General features: G+C 52.1%; 2 protein-coding genes and 1 pseudogene across 2 annotated transcripts in view; 1 reads left to right on the top strand and 2 right to left on the bottom strand.

Annotated features, from left to right (window-relative positions):
- The window catches only part of LOC148596025 (mis18-binding protein 1-like), a 71,471-nt gene extending 66,905 nt beyond the window's left edge, over positions 1 to 4,566 (bottom strand). Inside the window, exon 1 of the mRNA XM_088534455.1 lies at positions 4,471 to 4,566. Coding sequence (XP_088390581.1) covers positions 4,471 to 4,566 — 96 coding nt within the window. The remainder of the gene's footprint in view (positions 1 to 4,470) is intronic.
- Positions 4,567 to 8,887: 4,321 nt separating this feature from the next.
- Positions 8,888 to 11,860, bottom strand: LOC148596024 (uncharacterized; annotated as a pseudogene).
- A 2,332-nt stretch (positions 11,861 to 14,192) lies between these two features.
- LOC148596023 (uncharacterized) lies at positions 14,193 to 17,787 on the top strand. Its single transcript, XM_088534440.1, has 7 exons — positions 14,193 to 14,392; positions 14,991 to 15,105; positions 15,352 to 15,525; positions 15,619 to 15,725; positions 15,943 to 16,080; positions 17,078 to 17,196; positions 17,756 to 17,787. The coding sequence occupies exons 1-7, from the start codon at positions 14,193 to 14,195 to the stop codon at positions 17,785 to 17,787; spliced, it is 885 nt and encodes a 294-aa protein (XP_088390566.1).
- The last annotated feature ends 135 nt before the right edge of the window (positions 17,788 to 17,922 follow it).

The following is a 17,922-nucleotide window of genomic DNA, read 5'->3' as shown; positions in this document are numbered from 1 at the left end:
AGACAGGAGGAGCACAGGGGGCAGAAAGTTTCCAACACCTGCGTGGTGCGGAGGAGGAGGAGGTGCCAGCCGCCCCGCAGGACCGCGGCTCCTCAGTTTAGCTTTTCCTTCTATAGCTGGGAAAACACCAGGGAACGGGAACACTATGCACTGATCCTTGCCTCTGCAGCTCCCGTGGATGGGACCCAGTGGGCTCCGGCCTTGGGAAGCAAGGAGTAAATCCGTGCCCACTGCAGCGTGCTTGTTCGTTGCAGCAGGATGCTGGCGGGCCCGGATCCCCCAGGTCTTCTTTTCACTGCAGCACAATGTTCAAAAATGGGAACCGAGTCCTAAGTGACCTGCGTCATCTTTGCTCCTGGCTGCTCTCTGGAAAAGGTCATTCTGCTTAACCAGAAATTACATAATTGCACCACACAGTGCGGAAAATGAAAAATAATTGAAAACAGTCCATCTACCGAGTCTACATATTTTAAGACATTTCCATGTTTTTTCCTGCTGTTGTTCTCTAAGTAAGAAAATATCACATCCAGTCGTCACGCAGAAGACCTATAACATGTCTGTTATACTGAGAGTCGAGGATCGTTTAAGCTGATTTCAACATGTAGCCTTATTTGCAGAGAAAATAATTTTAATTTATTTTTCATTGCAAATGGAACTAAAGTGCTTGAACACTGAGGACTTTCAAATAATAAGAAAAAGAAAACGTATCCAGCCCAGCTTCACTGATGTCTGCAGGTACAGCAGTTACTTAGTGGAACTGTGTGTAACATGAAGGAAAAATTTTCGATTAACTTCTTCATGGTTGGAACTCAACCTCTATTAGTGAAGGCCAGCAGTTCAGATGCAGCCTTCAGCTCCGTAAAAAGAAAGGCTTCAATTCTAGCAAGCTGGAATTCGGGCCGGAGCGTAGCACGGCACAGCAGAAGGCGCCTGGCTTTTTCAGACCGAGGCTGTTACTGCTGCTGTTGCCTCTGGCCATATCTGTGTGCTTTGCTGAGCTTGTGGCCAAGCACAGCATTTGGAGTTAATACATTTTCCCCTGTGGTTCCTGATATAAAGGGTGCCTGAACCTTGCAATGTGCGGCAGCATGTACATGGTTGTGCTCAATGATATTACAGTATTTCTTACAGTGCCTTTTAAAAATACCCTAGCCTTCATAAGGCTAAAATGTGTTTTAATGTTTTATCTGCATGAAATAATTTCTTTTGCCCAGGCATTGCTTCCTCTAAAAATAAGAGCGATACACGTCAGCAACAGCATGGCTTATCTGGAATTTTCCCCAGAATAGCATTCTCAAACATACGTTTAAATTTCAAGTCCTGAGTATGCAGGATGTTCAGTCACCCCCGAATCCAGCGGATCCAGGGCTAGAGGGAGCAGGAGCTCCCGGTGGCCCTGTGGGTTGGACCCTGGCCGCCAGCAGGCACATTCCCAAAATGCCGGATTCTTTGGAAAATCTCTCTTCTGCTGACTAAGCCCACAGGGTGTTTAAACACAGAGAAGTCCTGGGGCAGGGGCAGCAATGCAGTTCAAATGCTGGTTTAAATGTTGCACCATTTTGTGATGCAAAGCCTTGGGATCTAGGAAATGTCACGGTTCTGTCCTGCCGCTGGCACGTCCACGAGGAATGACCTGATAATGCTTTTTCCAAATGAGATTCATGGCGGGTGCTGCAGGTTGCCATGTAGCTTTGCCATAGTGACCGATCAAAGAATTACGGACTGATTTTAAGTCCAGAACAGACCACTCAATCATTTAGTCTGATCTCTAGTCTAGCACAACACGCTGACTTTTATCCAGTTACTCCTGTCTCCAACCCAAGAACTTCTACTTGACTACGGCGTGTTTTCAAGATCCCTTTGACAAGATCTTGCTTCCTTTCGCCATTCTTTTTCATTACTTTTCAATGTGATCCACACTTGACCTTTCCATCTTGTGGATGAGACCGGTTTGAGAAGCCAGATCAGGCTTAGGCTGGCCTCACGGCTTAAGGAAAGAGTCAAGACAGCGGCTTAGCTTGACCAAACTTAGGCTAAGAGGAAGGGTCCAGTGTTCAGAAGATTTCGCGATGTGACGGAAAGTCTAGGGGGAAGTAGTGATAAGGACAATTTTAACCATAAATAGAAAGGCTGCAGTTGCATTCCATATTAAGCACTTATTAAGTCAGCTTCCGCATTTGAATAGAGTATAACTGTAGTGAGCAACAAGCAATAAACGGCATTCCACTTCAACCATATTGGTGTTACGTGGTTTGTCCCCTCGCGGGCTGGGGACGTCCCCGGAGGACCGACCTCCAGGTGTACAACGTTTCGTTGCCAGGCCCGGAGGCGGCCAACGAGCCGAGACCGGAGGCAGCGGCTGGCAGCAGGCGGAATACACTCCATGTTGACCGGAGCCCGGATACAGCCACGAGCTGAGAGCGGAGACAGCGGCCGGCAACACCATCTATTAGCACATTAGACTTTGATCATTCCTTTGAACTTTCTTAGGCATTGAAAGCAGTATTTGCTTGTTTTATTAATTAAGAAATTGCTAGGTCAAGAATCTCCTCAATCAATTGTTTTAGGCCTTATGGGAGCAAGTTATCCCATCCGGTTGAGTTAAAAATGGCTTTTATTTGTGTAAGTCCAGCCGCTTTGCAATTCCTGCTGGACAGGCGCTGGGAAGCAGCAGTGACGGATGGTTCTGCTCACGGGGGTTATGGGCAGGGTAGCTGCAACCACAAGGCAGCTCTTCCGGAGATTCCAGAGGGTTTCTTTTTTTCCTACGGCTGCTGTTTCTGTCTCAGTTGCATGGATGGTTTCTTGTCACCCTTGTGCATTACAGGACCCCCGTTGCATCCCTGCCTGGAGCGCATGCGGGAACGTGGCCGGAGCCGCGTGGGGCCAGGAAAGAAGTCTGCAGAGGAGCCGAGAGGCAAGAGGTTGTTTGGACCTGCTTATTGCACCTAGAGCAGTTAAATAGAGCTCAATAGACCCCGGTGATACCTTTCTGTTCCGAGCCGATGCTTTAAAATCATAACACATTATATGCTGTAAGCACTAAACACCATTATTATTCTACATTTAAGGTATAATTTTCCATTCTGTGAAAAATTTTCCATGCCTTTAACTACCATCTTAGATATTAAAAAAATAATGACAAGGGCCTTTTAAAATTTAGGAAAAAACAACCAAGAAGTTATTTGAAAACACTGAATGTTTGCTGCTTTGACTCTTCCCCAGCGTGGTGCAGAGCAGAGTGGTGCCTCTTGCATTACCCCAGGGTTCTGGTGGGTCTTTCTGCAAGGCAGATATTGCCACATACCTTCAAAGGCATTCCCCCTTTTCAGCTGAAATGGGAGTAAAGAATACATTTTTATGTGTTATTCTTTGATCATAGTGCATAAATATTTTGAAAAATCATTTCAATCACTTTCCTGAGAAGATAGACTAAAATGCCATGAGTTAAAATACTGCTCTGTGTTAGCTGCATTGTGTGCTGCTTCACCTAAAGGAATGGTAACATCTGCAGCTTCAATTAAGAAGCACTATGGGCATATGAGATATATGAGATGTCTTTTTTTCTTTAAGCAATAACACATGAAATACTGCATTTGGGGGTATAACTTGGAAGACTCCTCTGGTAGTGATGAATTTAGGACCTTGTTAAACCTCTAAAATTATTATTTCTATAAATCCTTTGATTAGGCATAAGATTTTTTTTCTCATGACAAACCAAAACTCTCTTTAATTTACTCAGTAGCAAAGGATTCAGGCCAGAACGAGCTGCCTTTCCCTGCCGCAGCCACATTTTAGACAACCCTTTTTCATGGCAGCACTGCCGACTTACTGTTTAGCCACAGGGGTGCCCGAGGACAGTCATCTGGATCACCCCTCTGAGACCCCACAAGACAATGCCCAAAGCCGAGGAGCTCGGCTTCAGAACACTACAGGCATGGCCACAGCTACAGTCCACAGGCATCTCCTTTCAACAGGACCCTGCTACGTTGCGGATACCACAGCACTGAGTCACAATGAGAGCTGCCTGAATCCTTCCCAGCATTAAAAAGCAGTGAAGAGCACAGCTTGCCCTTGCCTCCACTCTGTGCAAAGCAGGGAATGGATCATGGCATTCAGTGAAGAATTATTCGCTCCCTTCTCCAACTCTTGCCACGCGGGCCCCAAACCTCACCATTCCGTGAGGAACGTGCTCTCCACACACACTGCAAAGGCTGGGGCACACTCGGACCAGAGCTATTGCTGAGCTTGCAGCAGGCTCTGAGCATTGCCTCACAGATTCTCTCAGGGTGATCCAGGGGACTGTGCTCGCCCAATTGTGAGGGTCACCAATGCTGTCCGCACTAGCAGACTGGGTGTCCTGGAACTAGGCATGAATGCATGCTCCTTTTCCCCTTGAAAGCTGAACCCTTCTCATTCATACTCTGTGGGCAGCTCATTCAAGCACATCATGCATGTCCAATGCCTTACCTCAGCCATCCGAGCTTCCAGTCGCTCTGCCACACAGGAAGCATTGCCCGCTGCGCTCACCATCAAAGAGTGGCTCCTGTCCAGCTCCTGCTCCATCCTCCTCTTTATGTGCCTTTGAAATGTAGCTGGAGCAAGCACGCAGTGCAAGCACTATCCACAGCAGCAGCCTAGGTGTATATAATACATTTAAAGCTTTCTGCCTCCTGACTTCTTTGCTAGAGTGCTCTACTGCTCTCCAGCAGAAGGCTTCTGGGCAGCGCTTTGTGATTAGCGCTCTGGACTTGCAGTGCTTGATGGCACATCCACTGTAAGGACGCAGCAAATCTTGATGGGAGATGACTGGCATTTAGGAGACACCTGTAGCCTTAAGCTAAGACCAGGAACAATGTGGAGATGACAGCCTCCTGGTTGCTTCCTGTAATTCAACAGATCATAGAATCATAGAATCACAGAATGCTTAGGGTTGGAAGGGACCTCTAGAGATCATCTAGTCCAACCCCCCTGCATACGCAGGGTCACCTAGAGCACGTGGCACAGGACTGCATCCAAGCGAGTTTTGAAGATCTCCAGAGAAGGAGACTCCACAACCTCTCTGGGCAGCCTGTTCCAGTGCTCTGTCAACCTCACTGTTAAGAAATTTTTCCTTAAGTTCCTGTGGAACTTGTGGTGCTTCAGTTTGCAGCCATTTCCTCTAGTCCTATCAGTGGCCACCACTGAAAAGAGACCAGCACCATCCTCTGCACTCCCTCCCTTAAGGTAGTTATAGACACTGATTAGATCCCCTCTCAGCCTTCTCTTCTCCAGGCTGAACAGGCCCAGCTCCCTCAGCCTCTCCTCGTAGGGCAGATGTTCCAGGCCCCTGATCATCCTTGTGGCCCTGCGCCGGACTCTCTCCAGCAGCTCTACATCCCTCTTGTACTGTGGAGCCCAGAACTGGACACAGTACTCCAGATGCGGCCTCACCAGGGCTGAGTAGAGGGGCAGGATCACCTCCCTCGATCTGCTGGAGACGCTCTTCTTAATGCACCCCAGGATCCCATTGGCCTTCTTGGCCACAAGAGCACACTGCTGCCTCATGGTCAACTTGTCATCCACCATGACACCCAGGTCTTTCTCCGCAGAGCTGCTCTCCAGAAGGTCGGTCCCCAGCCTGTACTGGTGTCTAGGGTTATTCCTCCCCAGGTGCAGAATCTTGCACTTGGCCTTGTTGAATTTCATGAGGTTTTTCACCACCCAGTTGTCCAGTCTGTCCAGGTCCCTCTGGATGGCAGCGCAGCCCTCTGGGGTATCGGCTACTCCTCCCAGTTTCGTGTCATCAGCAAACTTGCTGAGGGAGCACTCTGTGCCTTCATCCAGGTCATTGATGAATAAATTGAACAGGACTGGACCAAGGACTGACCCCTGGGGGACCCTGCTACCTATAGGCCTCCAACTAGACTCTGCACCACTGATCACCACTCTCTGGGCCCTGCCATCCAGCCAGTTCCTAATCCACCTCACTGTCCACTCATCTATCCCACACTTCCGGAGCTTGCCCAGGAGGATATTGTGAGGGACGGTGTCAAAAGCCTTGGTGAAGTCGAGATAGACGACATCCACCGCTCTCTCCTCGTCTATCCAGCCGGTCATTTCATCATAGAAGGCTATCAGGTTAGTCAAGCAAGATTTCCCCTTGGTGAATCCATGCTGACTACTCTTGAGCACCTTCTTGTCCTCCATGTGCCTGGAGACAACGGCCAGTATGAGCCGTTCCATCACTTTTCCGGGGACGGAGGTGAGGCTCACTGGCCTGCAGTTGCCTGGGTCCTCCTTCTTGCCTTTTTTGAAGACTGGCGTGACATTGGCCTTCTTCCAGTCTTCCGGCACCTCCCCTGTTCTCCAGGATCTTTCAAAGATGATGGAGAGCGGCTTAGATATGACCTCTGCCAGCTCACGCAGCACTCTGAGGTGCATCCCATCAGGACCCATGGATTTGTGGGTATCAAGGTTCCTTAGGTGCTCTCTGACCCAATCTTCCTCTACCCAGGGTAGGTCTTCCTCTCCACCAGCTTCTTCTCTTGTCCCTAGGGCCTGGGGCTCTAATGGGCTGCCCTTGGTAAACACCGAAGCAAAGAAGGCATTCAGCAACTCTGCTTTTTCTGTGTTATTTGTAACCAGGGTGCCCATCCCGTCTGCCAGCGGACCCACGTTTTCCCTGATTTTCCTTCTGCTGTTAATGTATTTAAAGAATTTTTTCTTGTTATTTTTAACGTCCCTTGCCAGATTGCGTTCCAACCGTGCCTTAACTTTCCTCGTCGCATCTCTGCATTCCCTGACTACGTTCCTGTATTTCTCCCATGGGACCTGTCCTTTTTTGCACATTCTGTATACCGCTGCCTTCTGCTTGAGCATTGCCACAAGCTCCCTGCTCCTCCACACAGGTCTCCTGCCCCCTCTGCCTGCCTTCCTACACACAGGGATGCACTGTTGCTGGGCGTGGAGGAAGTGCCGCTTGAAAACTAACCAGCTCTCTTGGGCCCCCCTGCCTTCTAGAGCTCTAGCCTATGGGATTCTACCGAGGAGGTCTCTGAAGAGGCTAAAGTTGGCCCTCCTGAAGTCCATGATTGCAAGGCTGCTTACAGCCCTGCCTCCTCCTCATTGAATCCTGAACTCCACCAACTCATGGTCACTGCAGCCGAGGCTACCCCCCACCTTAACATCTCCTACTAGGCCCTCCCTATTTGATAGCACGAGGGCCAGTAGCCCACCTCTCCTCGTCGACTCCTCCACAACTTGTGTCAAAAAGTTATCGTCGACGCTCTGCAGGAACCTCCAGGACTGCTTGTGCCTGGCTGTGTTGTCCTTCCAGTTGATGTCGGGGTAGTTGAAGTCCCCCATGAGAACCAGGGCCTGTGACCGTGAGGCAATATCCAGCTGCCTACAGAAGGCCTCATCAACCTCCTCGTCTTGTCCAGGTGGCCTGTAGCAGACACCCACCACAGTGTCTCCCACATTAGCCTGCCCTCTAATCCTTACCCACAAACTCTCAACTCGCTCATCCTCCACTCCCAGGTTGAGCTCCATGCATTCCAGTTGCTCTCTCACATAAAGAGCAACTCCACCACCTCGCCTTCCCAGCCTGTCCTTCCTAAAGAGCACATAGCCTTCCATGGCAGCGCTCCAGTCGTGCGAGCTATCCCACCACGTCTCTGTGATACCAATAAGATCATGACGCTGGGACCGCACACACATCTCCAGTTCATCCTGCTTATTCCCCTTGCTTCGCGCATTGGTGTACAGGCATTTCAGGGAAGCAACAGAGGCCACAGGTTTCCCAGGAGGGGTGAAAGAGGACCCTCCGTGATCATTTCCTATCCTCCCTTCCCCACTAGCATACTCCCACTGGACGCCATCTGACCTAGGCTGCGCGGTACTGCTTGCCATGTCTGTGTGACACTCCCCTTCCCCCTTCTTGCCTAGTTTAAAGCCCTCCTAACCAGGTTGGCCAGCCTTTTGGCAAAGAGACGTGTGCCCCTCTTGCTGAGATGGGTCCCATCATTCCCCACTAGCTGGTGGTCATCAAACAGAGTCCCATGGTCATAGAAGCCAAAACCCTGTTGCCAAGCCCAGCGGCGCAGCCAGTTGTTAAGATGCCATATCCGCCTTCTCCTCCTTGAATCCATTCCCCTCGTTGACAGAATAGAGGAGAACACTACCTGGGCACCCGTACCTTTGATGGCCATCCCTAGGGCTCTGAAGTCTTGCTTGATATCCCTCATTTTCCCCATGGCATCATTAGCGCCCACATGAAACAATACTAGAGGATAATAGTCCGACTCCTGAACAATCCTTGGGAGCCTTTCTGTAACATCCTTTATTTTGGCCCCTGGCAAGCAGCAGACCTCTCTGGATGAGGGGTCCGGTCTACATATCGGTGCCTCCGTGCCCTGTAGCGTGGAGTCACCCACGACGATCACCCGCCGCTTCTTCCGGGTGCTCCTTTTCTCTTTAGGGGGAGCAGCCTTGCAGCATGGACCAGACTGCCTCTCTGGAGAGAGCCCCTAGATGGGCCTTGGTTCAAGGCCTCCTCTATCTGATCCACAAGTTCCAGGGCCTCGTACCTGTTGAATGTGGTTACAGGTGGAGGTGAGGTGGGCCGTGGAGGGGATCTTCTGCCACCTCGAGTGGGGACCCGTTTCCATTGTTGATTGTCCCTGGATACTGTTAATTCTGCCCCCTCTGCCCTAGGGCAAGAGGGCACTGGATTTTCTGACGGAACTGGGGGGTTCTCAGGGTGGCTTTCCTGGGAAGACTGCAGGATGCAGCTCCACCAGTCTATTTCTCTTTCGCATTCCCTGATGGCCCTCAGCCGTTCTACCTCCTCCTTTAGCTCCGCCACCAGGCTGAGCAGGTCATCCACCTGCTCACATGTTGCCGCTCAAGCGGCGTGGCGACCTGGTTCAGGAACGGCACGGCGACCACCCCCAGGCCGCTCGGGCCATCAGCACGCTGACACCAGTGTGGTAGACGGCAAATGGCCTTTATTGAGGGGTAGCAAGGTGTTATATAGCTAAGGTTTACAACGTCACATCCGTCTGCTTACATCATAAACTAACACTATTGGCTATTAGGGGCTCTACCTTTCAGTACAGCGCGATATCTTCCGGCCGCCGGACCCTAACTATCTGTAACAGTGTAGTAATCTGCAACATTTCCCCCCTCCCTATGCATAACAAAACTAGCTAAAATATGACTATCTTATTGTTACTTATTCTTATCTAATTACTTATTCTCATTATTATCTTATTCTTATTGCTATCTTATTATTATCTTACTCTTACCTATTGTCATTATTACCTTATCCTTATTACTTTTATTATTATTCTATTCTTATAGCTTATAACAATCTTAAGATTATATATCATAAACTTGACATAAAAACATAAGGCACAAAGAAGAAGGCACGTAGAAGGTAGAGGATGACAGGTAATACTGCGGTATAGGAATAGGGTGCACCTTGGGATAACTTGGGGATAATACTGAGTGGATATATTCTTAAAGCCGTTGTCGGCGTTCTACTAACATGATGTTAACCTTTCTCTAGCCGACTCTTGAAAAACGGCATAAGCTTATTCAATATACAGGGTGGTTAACCACAGCGAACCGGTGAACCAATTTTCGTACCAGCTGCGTTTGGAACAGGGTTCAATGGGTGCTGGTTGGCAAGACATGGCACTGAAAACTGGTGACCCTGTAGTTACTTCTGTACTAATCGCTCGAGATTGTTCCATCTGTTCAGGTACCCATTTAAAGGGCTGATGTGACTCTACTTGTCCTATAGTGACAAGCTGCAAAATTAAGATAATGCAAAGGCATCGCGGCCCCCTCTTGCGGAGGCTGTTTTGTTGTTTTCTGGATTCGATCGGCGTGGAACTCGCAGGCTCGGGCGGGACGCCTGTCACCGGGGCGTACAGGTTACGGGGGCGTCCAATGATCCGGTCCTGTGAACAGAAACTCACAATTTTCATTAGTTTTATTTTGAAGGTCTGGTTTAATAGACTTAAGCGGGCACCACTTGACTCTGCCATCTTTCCTGACAGTGACCTTTGGGTCGATCTTGGCATGGGGGGAGCGCTGCCAGCGAGTCCCCCAGCCAAGGGCAGTTTGCTGCAACGTGGCCTGCCTGGTCACATTTAGAACATGTCATTACATTGGCTATTGCGGCATGAACAGCCGCCTGAATTGGGGTCAGATGTTCTTCCTTTGCAACATCCTTAATCATGTCTGCGATACTTGCCCCCGCCGGCAATGATCGCAGGATTTCTTTGGTTGCCGAATTGCATTGTTGGCGTAAACATTCCGCTACGACCGGGCTTTTTGCCTCCGTGGGCAGGGACGAAGAGTCGACCGCTGTCTGGAGGCGATCTACAAATCGTGTAAAGCTCTCACTTTCACTTTGCTTTATTGTGGACCATGGTGATGGTCTGGCAACGACTCTACAGGCTGTGCAAATAGCTTCTCTGGCCGCACGAGTAGTTGTCATAACCTCATGGGCCCGCATGCCATGGGCCTACGCCTGGGGGGTAATCATTGTTGGATCTTTACCCATTAACCGCTGCAGGCTGGAGCCGTGTAATGGATGATCTGCCCCAGTTACTTGGGCTAAATACTTTGTACAGTTGTCTTCCCATTCTTGTCTGAAAACGATCATCCCTGCTCCATCAAAGATTAGCCTACAAGTTTGTTTTATATCAAATGGGAGCATATCGTCCCCCCCAAAGATACCATCTATGAGGGTTGAAACCATGGCAGAATTAATCCCTTTATCCGCAATTGCCTTAACAATTGTTTGCACATCCTTAGGGTTTATCGCTGAGTAGACCCTCTGTCCTGCCTCCGTCACCCGGACTGGGAACGCTAGCGCGGCCGATGGGGCCCACTCGGCACACGCGATCTTTATTTCCCTCCAGTCCGTGAGAGGGGTTTCTTCCTTTCGCGGTTTTTCTTTAATTCGAATGGGAATATTTTGGCTTTTAGTTCTTTGGCTCTTAATTCTGTTTACCTTCTTTTTCTCCTTCCTTAAGTTTGAATCAGTTGTGAGCCACTCGTCCTGACTAGTGTCGGAGCCAGAGCCGGAGCCAGAGCCAGAGCCAGAGCCAGAGCCAGAGCCAGAGCCAGAGCCAGAGCCAGAACCAGAACTCGACTGACTGGTCACTTCCGGGCTCCGGTACTTTTTCGTTGGGCTCCGGCCCCGCCTACTCCCCTTGCGGGCGGGCTGTTCTCCCCTGCTCGGCTCGCCCCGCCTCCTACTCACGGAGGCGCATTTTTTCAAACGGTCGCTCTGATTGGTTCTCAGCGCCTCACTCGGGCCTCCCTCACCTGACCGGTCACCCCCACCGCTTTTCTCCTTCTTGTTGTCCTCCCCCACCTGCTTATCTAACAGTTCTCGGCTGTTCTTGTTCTTCTCCCCCTCTTTCTTATCTAACGGTTTCTGTCTGTTCCCGCCGGGAGCATCCTCGCCCCGCCCGTCTCCTTGAGGCTCAGCGCCATTTTCAGGGGCATAGGGCGGTGGTCTGACCCAGGTGTCTCCATGGTCTGACTTCTTTTCGATATTTCTAGCTTCCTCGGCTAGCTCGCTCCAAACAGATTTCTGCTGTTTTTGCTCCTCTGTAAGTGGGACAGGGTTCGGGGATTGAGGGGACGTATCACCCTCTTGCTGACCTTTAGGCTCAGCAGAATTGCCATCATCTGGGGGGTGCAGAGTCTGTGCGGCTGCCCCAACTCCCTTTTTCGGGGTGGCCAACAAACAGTCCTGTACTGCCGCCCAGGTCTGCTGCTCTTTCATAGCTTTCTGCAAAGCCTGTACAACTTTTCCCCAAGCCTTAAGGTTTTTCCCACGACCCAAAGACATCGTCTCCTCGGCTAACGCCTTGGTACATTTGTCCCACACCTCAGGGTGGAGGATATCCACCGGCTGGTCTATAACCTTAATTTTTAAAAGCCTCGCAACAGCGAGAGTAAAATCTTTTGGCTTACAATCAATCCCCCAATATTTATATAACTGCAATACGACCATCACAAGGGCTTCCATCCTCCTTGTTCGTCCCGGAGCGTCCTCCCCGCCGGGCTGGTCCTGCAGCTCCGGCCGCCGTTCACCCGTCCAGGCGATGTTCCCGGGTTTCGGCACCACTTGTTGCCGCTCAAGCGGCGTGGCGACCTGGTTCAGGAACGGCATGGCGACCACCCCCAGGCCGCTCGGGCCATCAGCACGCTGACACCAGTGTGGTAGACGGCAAATGGCCTTTATTGAGGGGTAGCAAGGTGTTATATAGCTAAGGTTTACAACGTCACATCCGTCTGCTTACATCATAAACTAACACTATTGGCTATTAGGGGCTCTACCTTTCAGTACAGCGCGATATCTTCCGGCCGCCGGACCCTAACTATCTGTAACAGTGTAGTAATCTGCAACACTCACACCTAAGGCAGACGGTGTTTTCGCCACTCCCTGGTAACATGGAGAGGCTCAGACATTCCCCGCAGCCAGAAACCTGGACCGCTGCATGTTTCTGTGGCGGTTCCGTCTGGGTCGCCACAGTCTTCCTGGTGGAAGCTCTCTGCCGAGTGGAGACCATGGCTTTACCTGATCTCCCGCGTCAGATATTTGGACATCTGTCAGGGTTCGACTCCAAAAATCTGGGAATGCTCAATGACTGTGTGAACAGTACACGCACACTGCTAGCTGCCCTTCAAAGATAAAGAGCTAATTAGGAGTTAAAGAATGCGGTACGCAGGATGTCCTAGCAATGTGTGCAAGTTACAATGTGTGCGTTGACAAGCTACAAAAAAAAAAGTCCCGATTAGAAGAATCCCATTCATTTGGAACAGTAATGTACGTTGCAATTCAAGGATGGTTTCCAAGTAAGTGAGAAGTCAGTGCTTATCTGGTGGCCACTTCAGTTACATCCCCAAGAGAAAGATCTCTATCCCCCACACCAGAGAAGCCCCCTCTTCCACTGAGGGGGAACGAGGCTGCTCACGCTGGAGTCCTCATTTAGGAACTTGAGGTACAGGCTTCGAGTTCCATTGCACAGATCCCAGTTTCTGTCTGTATCACTATGGCAGGTAATACTTAACGGCTAACCGCACAGTATCAGCTATATACATGGCTTGTAAGGCAGTGTTGGACTTGCAACCTCACTGCAAAAAGAGAGGTGACCTTCCTTATCAGGGATAGTGACATCAGTAACAGAGCCTGTTTTGAGCGTGTTATTGGTATATATGGAGCACAAATAGCACTGTAATCCACAGCCAACTGCACGCTCCTTTGATCAAATACAAGCTTTGCTATTTTTCCTCCCGCTAAGGCATACAGCACACATGCAGAAGTGGAGGGAAAAAATCTTCATTTAATCATCTTATGGAAGTATTCTGCTGCTGCTCAGTAGCATAAGAGCACCTGGGCCCTTCTGGTGAATTTCTTCCTGCCTCGATTCTACAAGTAGTAAAATCCAGACTCTTCATGAAGGGCACATATCAATATACAAACTAACAGCTCCACCCTACTCATGCACTTCAAACATGTAATGGCAATCTATACAATGAGTGTGGCTGGGAATTATATTTTTTTTGCATGGTTCTGCTTTTCTGCTCAGTTCAGTTGAGCAAATACTGTCAACCTGTAAATGGGGATTTTTGTGAAACGAAACATGACTTTCTACTAATGATAGTAACTGGCAGCGTTACTGCAACAAGTAGCAGATTTACAATCACAGGGCACCACTGAAAAAGAGAAAGAAAGTTGCGCGACAACCACACTAACAGCGACGGTGCTCTTTCTTGGGGAGCTGCAGCCCCTCCTCCGTGCGCTGCAGCCCCACGTCTAGGAGCCCTCTGTGGCGCGTGGCAGCGTCACCCCGCGGCGTCACCCCGCCGCCCTGTGACGCCCTCGCCTCGGCTGTTGCGCCTGGCGCCGTCGCCGCGCGGCCTCAGAGCTGCGGCCGCCACTGCCGGAGCGACGGTCGGCGCGTGCCTCGCTGGGAGCGTCGCTGCGTCCCGGCCCTCGGAGCGCGCCTCTGCTCCCGGCGCGGGGGCTCCGAGCCCGCGACCCCCGCTCCCGCAGCCCGCCGGGGCTCAGCCCCGCCGCAGCTCTCCCGGGCCGCGGCCCCTGCTCGGGGCTCGGCTCCTCTGCCCCGCCCGAGGCGGGGCCGTCTCTCTGGCCGTGTCCGCGTCCGCGCCGCAGCATGAAGAGGTTCCTGGCGCTCTTCGGCAGGGGGCAGAGGGCGGCGCCGCCCGGCGGCGCTTCCCTGGCCTGCGTGGGCGCTCGCTACGAGCTTCGCGAGGAGGAGCTTCGCGAGCCGCACCGGGCGGCTGCCCGCGGAGACCTGGCTGCGCTGCGGCGGCTGCCGAGACGCGGCCTCGACGGGCGCGACAAGGCGAAGCGGTGAGGGGGGGCGGCGCCGGCCGGGGCTTTGCCGGCTCTTAGCGAGGGCCTGCCCAGGCGTGGAGGGCGCGTGTGCGCCGCGGGGGGAAGGCCGGGTGGCAGGCCCTGCCCCACCAGCACCGCCCAAGGCTGCTGTGCTGCTCTTGGAAAGCCCGTGTCCCCGGCGCGCGGCACTCTGTTGGCACGCAAGCGGTGCTGGCGCACGCTGGAGGGTCCCTTGGCGGAGGCTGGAGGTGGCCAAGCCAAGCCTTGGTGGTCCTTGCCGGGCAGCGTGGGTGGTGCTGTTGGAGGCAGCGGGCGGTCGCGTGGGCAGAGGGATGGAGGGCAGCCGCTTGCGCCCGGCAGCGTGGGGCTGCGTGGCCAGACTCGTGTGCCTGGGCGCGGGAGCCCCTTTGCAGGGAAGCAGGTGCAGAGCTGCGGGAAGCGGGAACTGTGTGGGCTGGGGGTGGCTGCTGCCGTTGGTGCAGGAAGGAGCGACTCTTTGTAAGCTGGCTTTGTGTCTCCGGACAGCGGTGGCCCTAGGCCCGGGACAGAGGCAGGAGCGGTGGGTGCAGCTCGGCGTGTGTGTGCTTGTTAATGGAATGTGTTGCCTTTGTAGGACACCCCTGCATCTGGCTTGCGCTAATGGGCACTCGGAGATCGTGTCCTATTTAGTAGAGAAGAAGTGCAAGCTCGATGCGCGGGACAGCTACAAGAGATCTCCACTGCTGAAGGTACGTGGAGCACGGGAGAACTGTTGAGGGAGGGCTTCCAAGTTCCACCCCGAGCGCTGCGTCTCTGGGGTGATGCGTGACGTGGGGACAGGTGGAGACTGTGTTGTGATTGGCGCAGAATGGGCCCGCGTTGCCTCCTCTGGGAAAGTCGGGGTTGTTTTCTGAGGTTGGCCGGCTGTGGGAGCACTGAGGGATGGAAACGTAGTTGCTGGAAAGGCTTCCTTTTCTTTGCTGTGTTGCTTGCAGGCAGTGCAGTGCCAGCAAGAAGAATGCGTGGCCATTCTGCTGGCGCATGGTGCCAGGCCTAATGTTGCTGATGTTACCGGCAACACTGCCCTTCACCTGGCTGCCCTTGGTTGTAACACCTCTCTAGCAGGGCAGCTACTGGAGCACAATGCCCTTCTTGAGGCTCAGGATAAGGTAAGCGTAGAACGTGGGTGAGGCTGCTCTTGGAAGGAGAGAGTGGCTTCCCTTGCCTGTTTGGTTCTGACTGGGGGCGGTTTATGCTTGCAGATGGGCTGCACGCCCCTTGCCCTTGCTGTGTCCAGTCGTCACGGCGAGATGGTGGAGTTCCTGCTTCAAAAAGGAGCTAATGTGCACGCTCGAGACCAGTCTGCCAGGTGAAGGGCTTGTCCAAAGAGCGTGTCCGGAGGCCCCCTGCTTTCCCAGTTGTCCTGTGCTTCCATGTAGCTGCCTTTGCTTTGCTTTGCTTTTCCCACAGCTCTGGCTGTGGGAAAGGGGGAAGCAATTGTTGTGGGAGCAAATAGGGCTGAAAAGCATGCGAGTGAAATGTCTGTGTTGGCTCCTAGCTTTCCTCTCCTCTTTCGGGTGTTCTAGGACCCCTTTAATGCGGGCTGCTTCGACTGGGGACAGGAGCATCCTAGAAATTCTTCTTCGCCACGGTGCTGATCTTTCCCAGAAAGATGTTGCTGGGTGGACGGCGGAGGAGTATGCTAGGACTTTTCGACATGCTCGGTAAGTGCTTGAGGTGACCGTTAGAGTTGTTAAGGCGTGTGAATGTCCGTGTTGGCTTATGGGCGCACTTGTTAAGGTTTACTGATGTGTGGAGACGTCTGTAGAAGCAGGGCAAAAGGGCATGATGTGGTACCTATTGTGTCGAGTGTGAATTGGGACGGGTGTGCTCACATATGTGTAACTAGCCACCGTGTGTCACCTTGCCAGTTGGCTCTGAATAGGCGTAGCGTGGAGAAGCAATGGCTCGGTGTGTCCTAGAAGAGCCGTGTACAAGGATGCCGTTGGTTTTGGTGCCAGTCCTTCCTTTCTTCCTGTCCGTAGTGTTAGTGAAGAGCTGGCAGAGTGCGCGCAGAGAGCGCGTGCAGGCGGCCCAGTAGGCCTGGCAGTACTCAGCTCGCCTCCCGGAGCAGGAGCTGCTGCCTTTGCATCGGGTGCCTGTGCTGCGGCCAGCGGAGGTAGGATCCTTGAGCGCGGAGGAACTGATGGGGCTCTGCGTGTGGCGTGCGCGTGTGCATGTGTGTGTGGTGGGAGTAGCTGAGCACTTCATTAGCTTCCTATCCCGTCAGCGCCCTGCAGCGTTTGCTAACTGTCTGCTCCCCAAGCGTATTTGTCCCATGCTAGTATTTTGTTGAGGAAGCTTAGAGGAAATGTAAGGGCAGTGTTGATTTTCTTTGCTAATGTCCTTTGAGGGGAGGGGGTTAGAATCCAGTAGGGCGCAAGATGTCCGGGGTTGTGGCCTGCTTTGTTCCTGCTGTCTTGCGTGACTGTTCCCCTGCAGTGTGGCCTGTTAGTTGCTTGTGGGCAGTGTTGACTTCTGAAGGTCTGACATGCTAAGAATTAATCGTGTCAATTAATATTTTCGCAGTGGGAGAGGAGCTTTCCCGCGAATGCTTTGTAAGGTGAGGCTTGAACAACGGCTTTCCGCCAATCCTTTCCCGTGCCTCAGAAGAGGAGAGCCTGGAGAGAGACACGGTCCTTTTTGTCTTCACTTTTCAAGCATTCAAGACATTGATGATGAGGAGAGTGAGGAGAACTCTATTCCTGCCTCCGAATTAGAAAGACGCCGTTTAGCTGCCAAGGTGAAGTGGCCCAAGAGGCAGAATTTCTCTGGAATGAGTGAGTGGTTTGGAGGGCTGAGCTGTGTGGATTTGAGCGAAAGGGCGTTTGCAGTGCGGTGGCTTTTCTCCTGCAAGGCTGTCTCCTGCCTGGCCCCCCTTCTCCTGCTGTGAGCTATTTCCTCCAAGCCTGGTAGCTGTGACAGGGCGTGCAGCAGCCTGGTGGTCTGGGGCAGAAGAGCACTAGGTGACAAGAGAAATGACCGCATAGTGTTGATGTGCGTGAGATTTCTAGAGAATAAAAGCTGATGAGCTCCTAGATTACCTGTTCCTTTGTCCTGCAGACCTTGCGCTCAGTTTCCAGGAACAAAGGGGTGATAGAGTTCTGACTGATACGGGAGAAAGGCATTTATTGTTCAAAGCGTGCTGAGATGCTTCATCCCCTGTCTCTCCTGTCCTCCTTGTGAGGTTCCTCAAGGGTCCTCAGCAGGGAGCTCCTGTAGTGGGTGTTTTTTCCTCCTGGCACATGCGAATGGCATTCCAGGCTCGCGTGTGACTGATCTCCCACTGCCCGTTTCCCCTCTGATGGTCTCTTTTTATTTTTGCTGTTTCTCCTGCAGAAGAGGTGTTTGGCACTGGGACTGTGCAGTGATTCTGAGGATTCCGAGGATGATGCTGGAAGGCACCCTGCAGTGCTGGAGATGCAGGCAAGATTTCCTTCTTCTCCTGGTCGCCCTCTTGTCAGTGAGCTTTGAGAGAGTGTCACAGATGCCGTCTGCGAAGAGCT

This window comes from Tinamus guttatus, unplaced genomic scaffold (genome assembly GCF_059628265.1).
Source record: "Tinamus guttatus ecotype Peru unplaced genomic scaffold, ASM5962826v1 Tinamus_guttatus_pri_ptg000035l, whole genome shotgun sequence".
Lineage (NCBI taxonomy): Eukaryota > Metazoa > Chordata > Aves > Tinamiformes > Tinamidae > Tinamus > Tinamus guttatus.
This window is presented reverse-complemented; position numbering and strand designations above follow the sequence as displayed.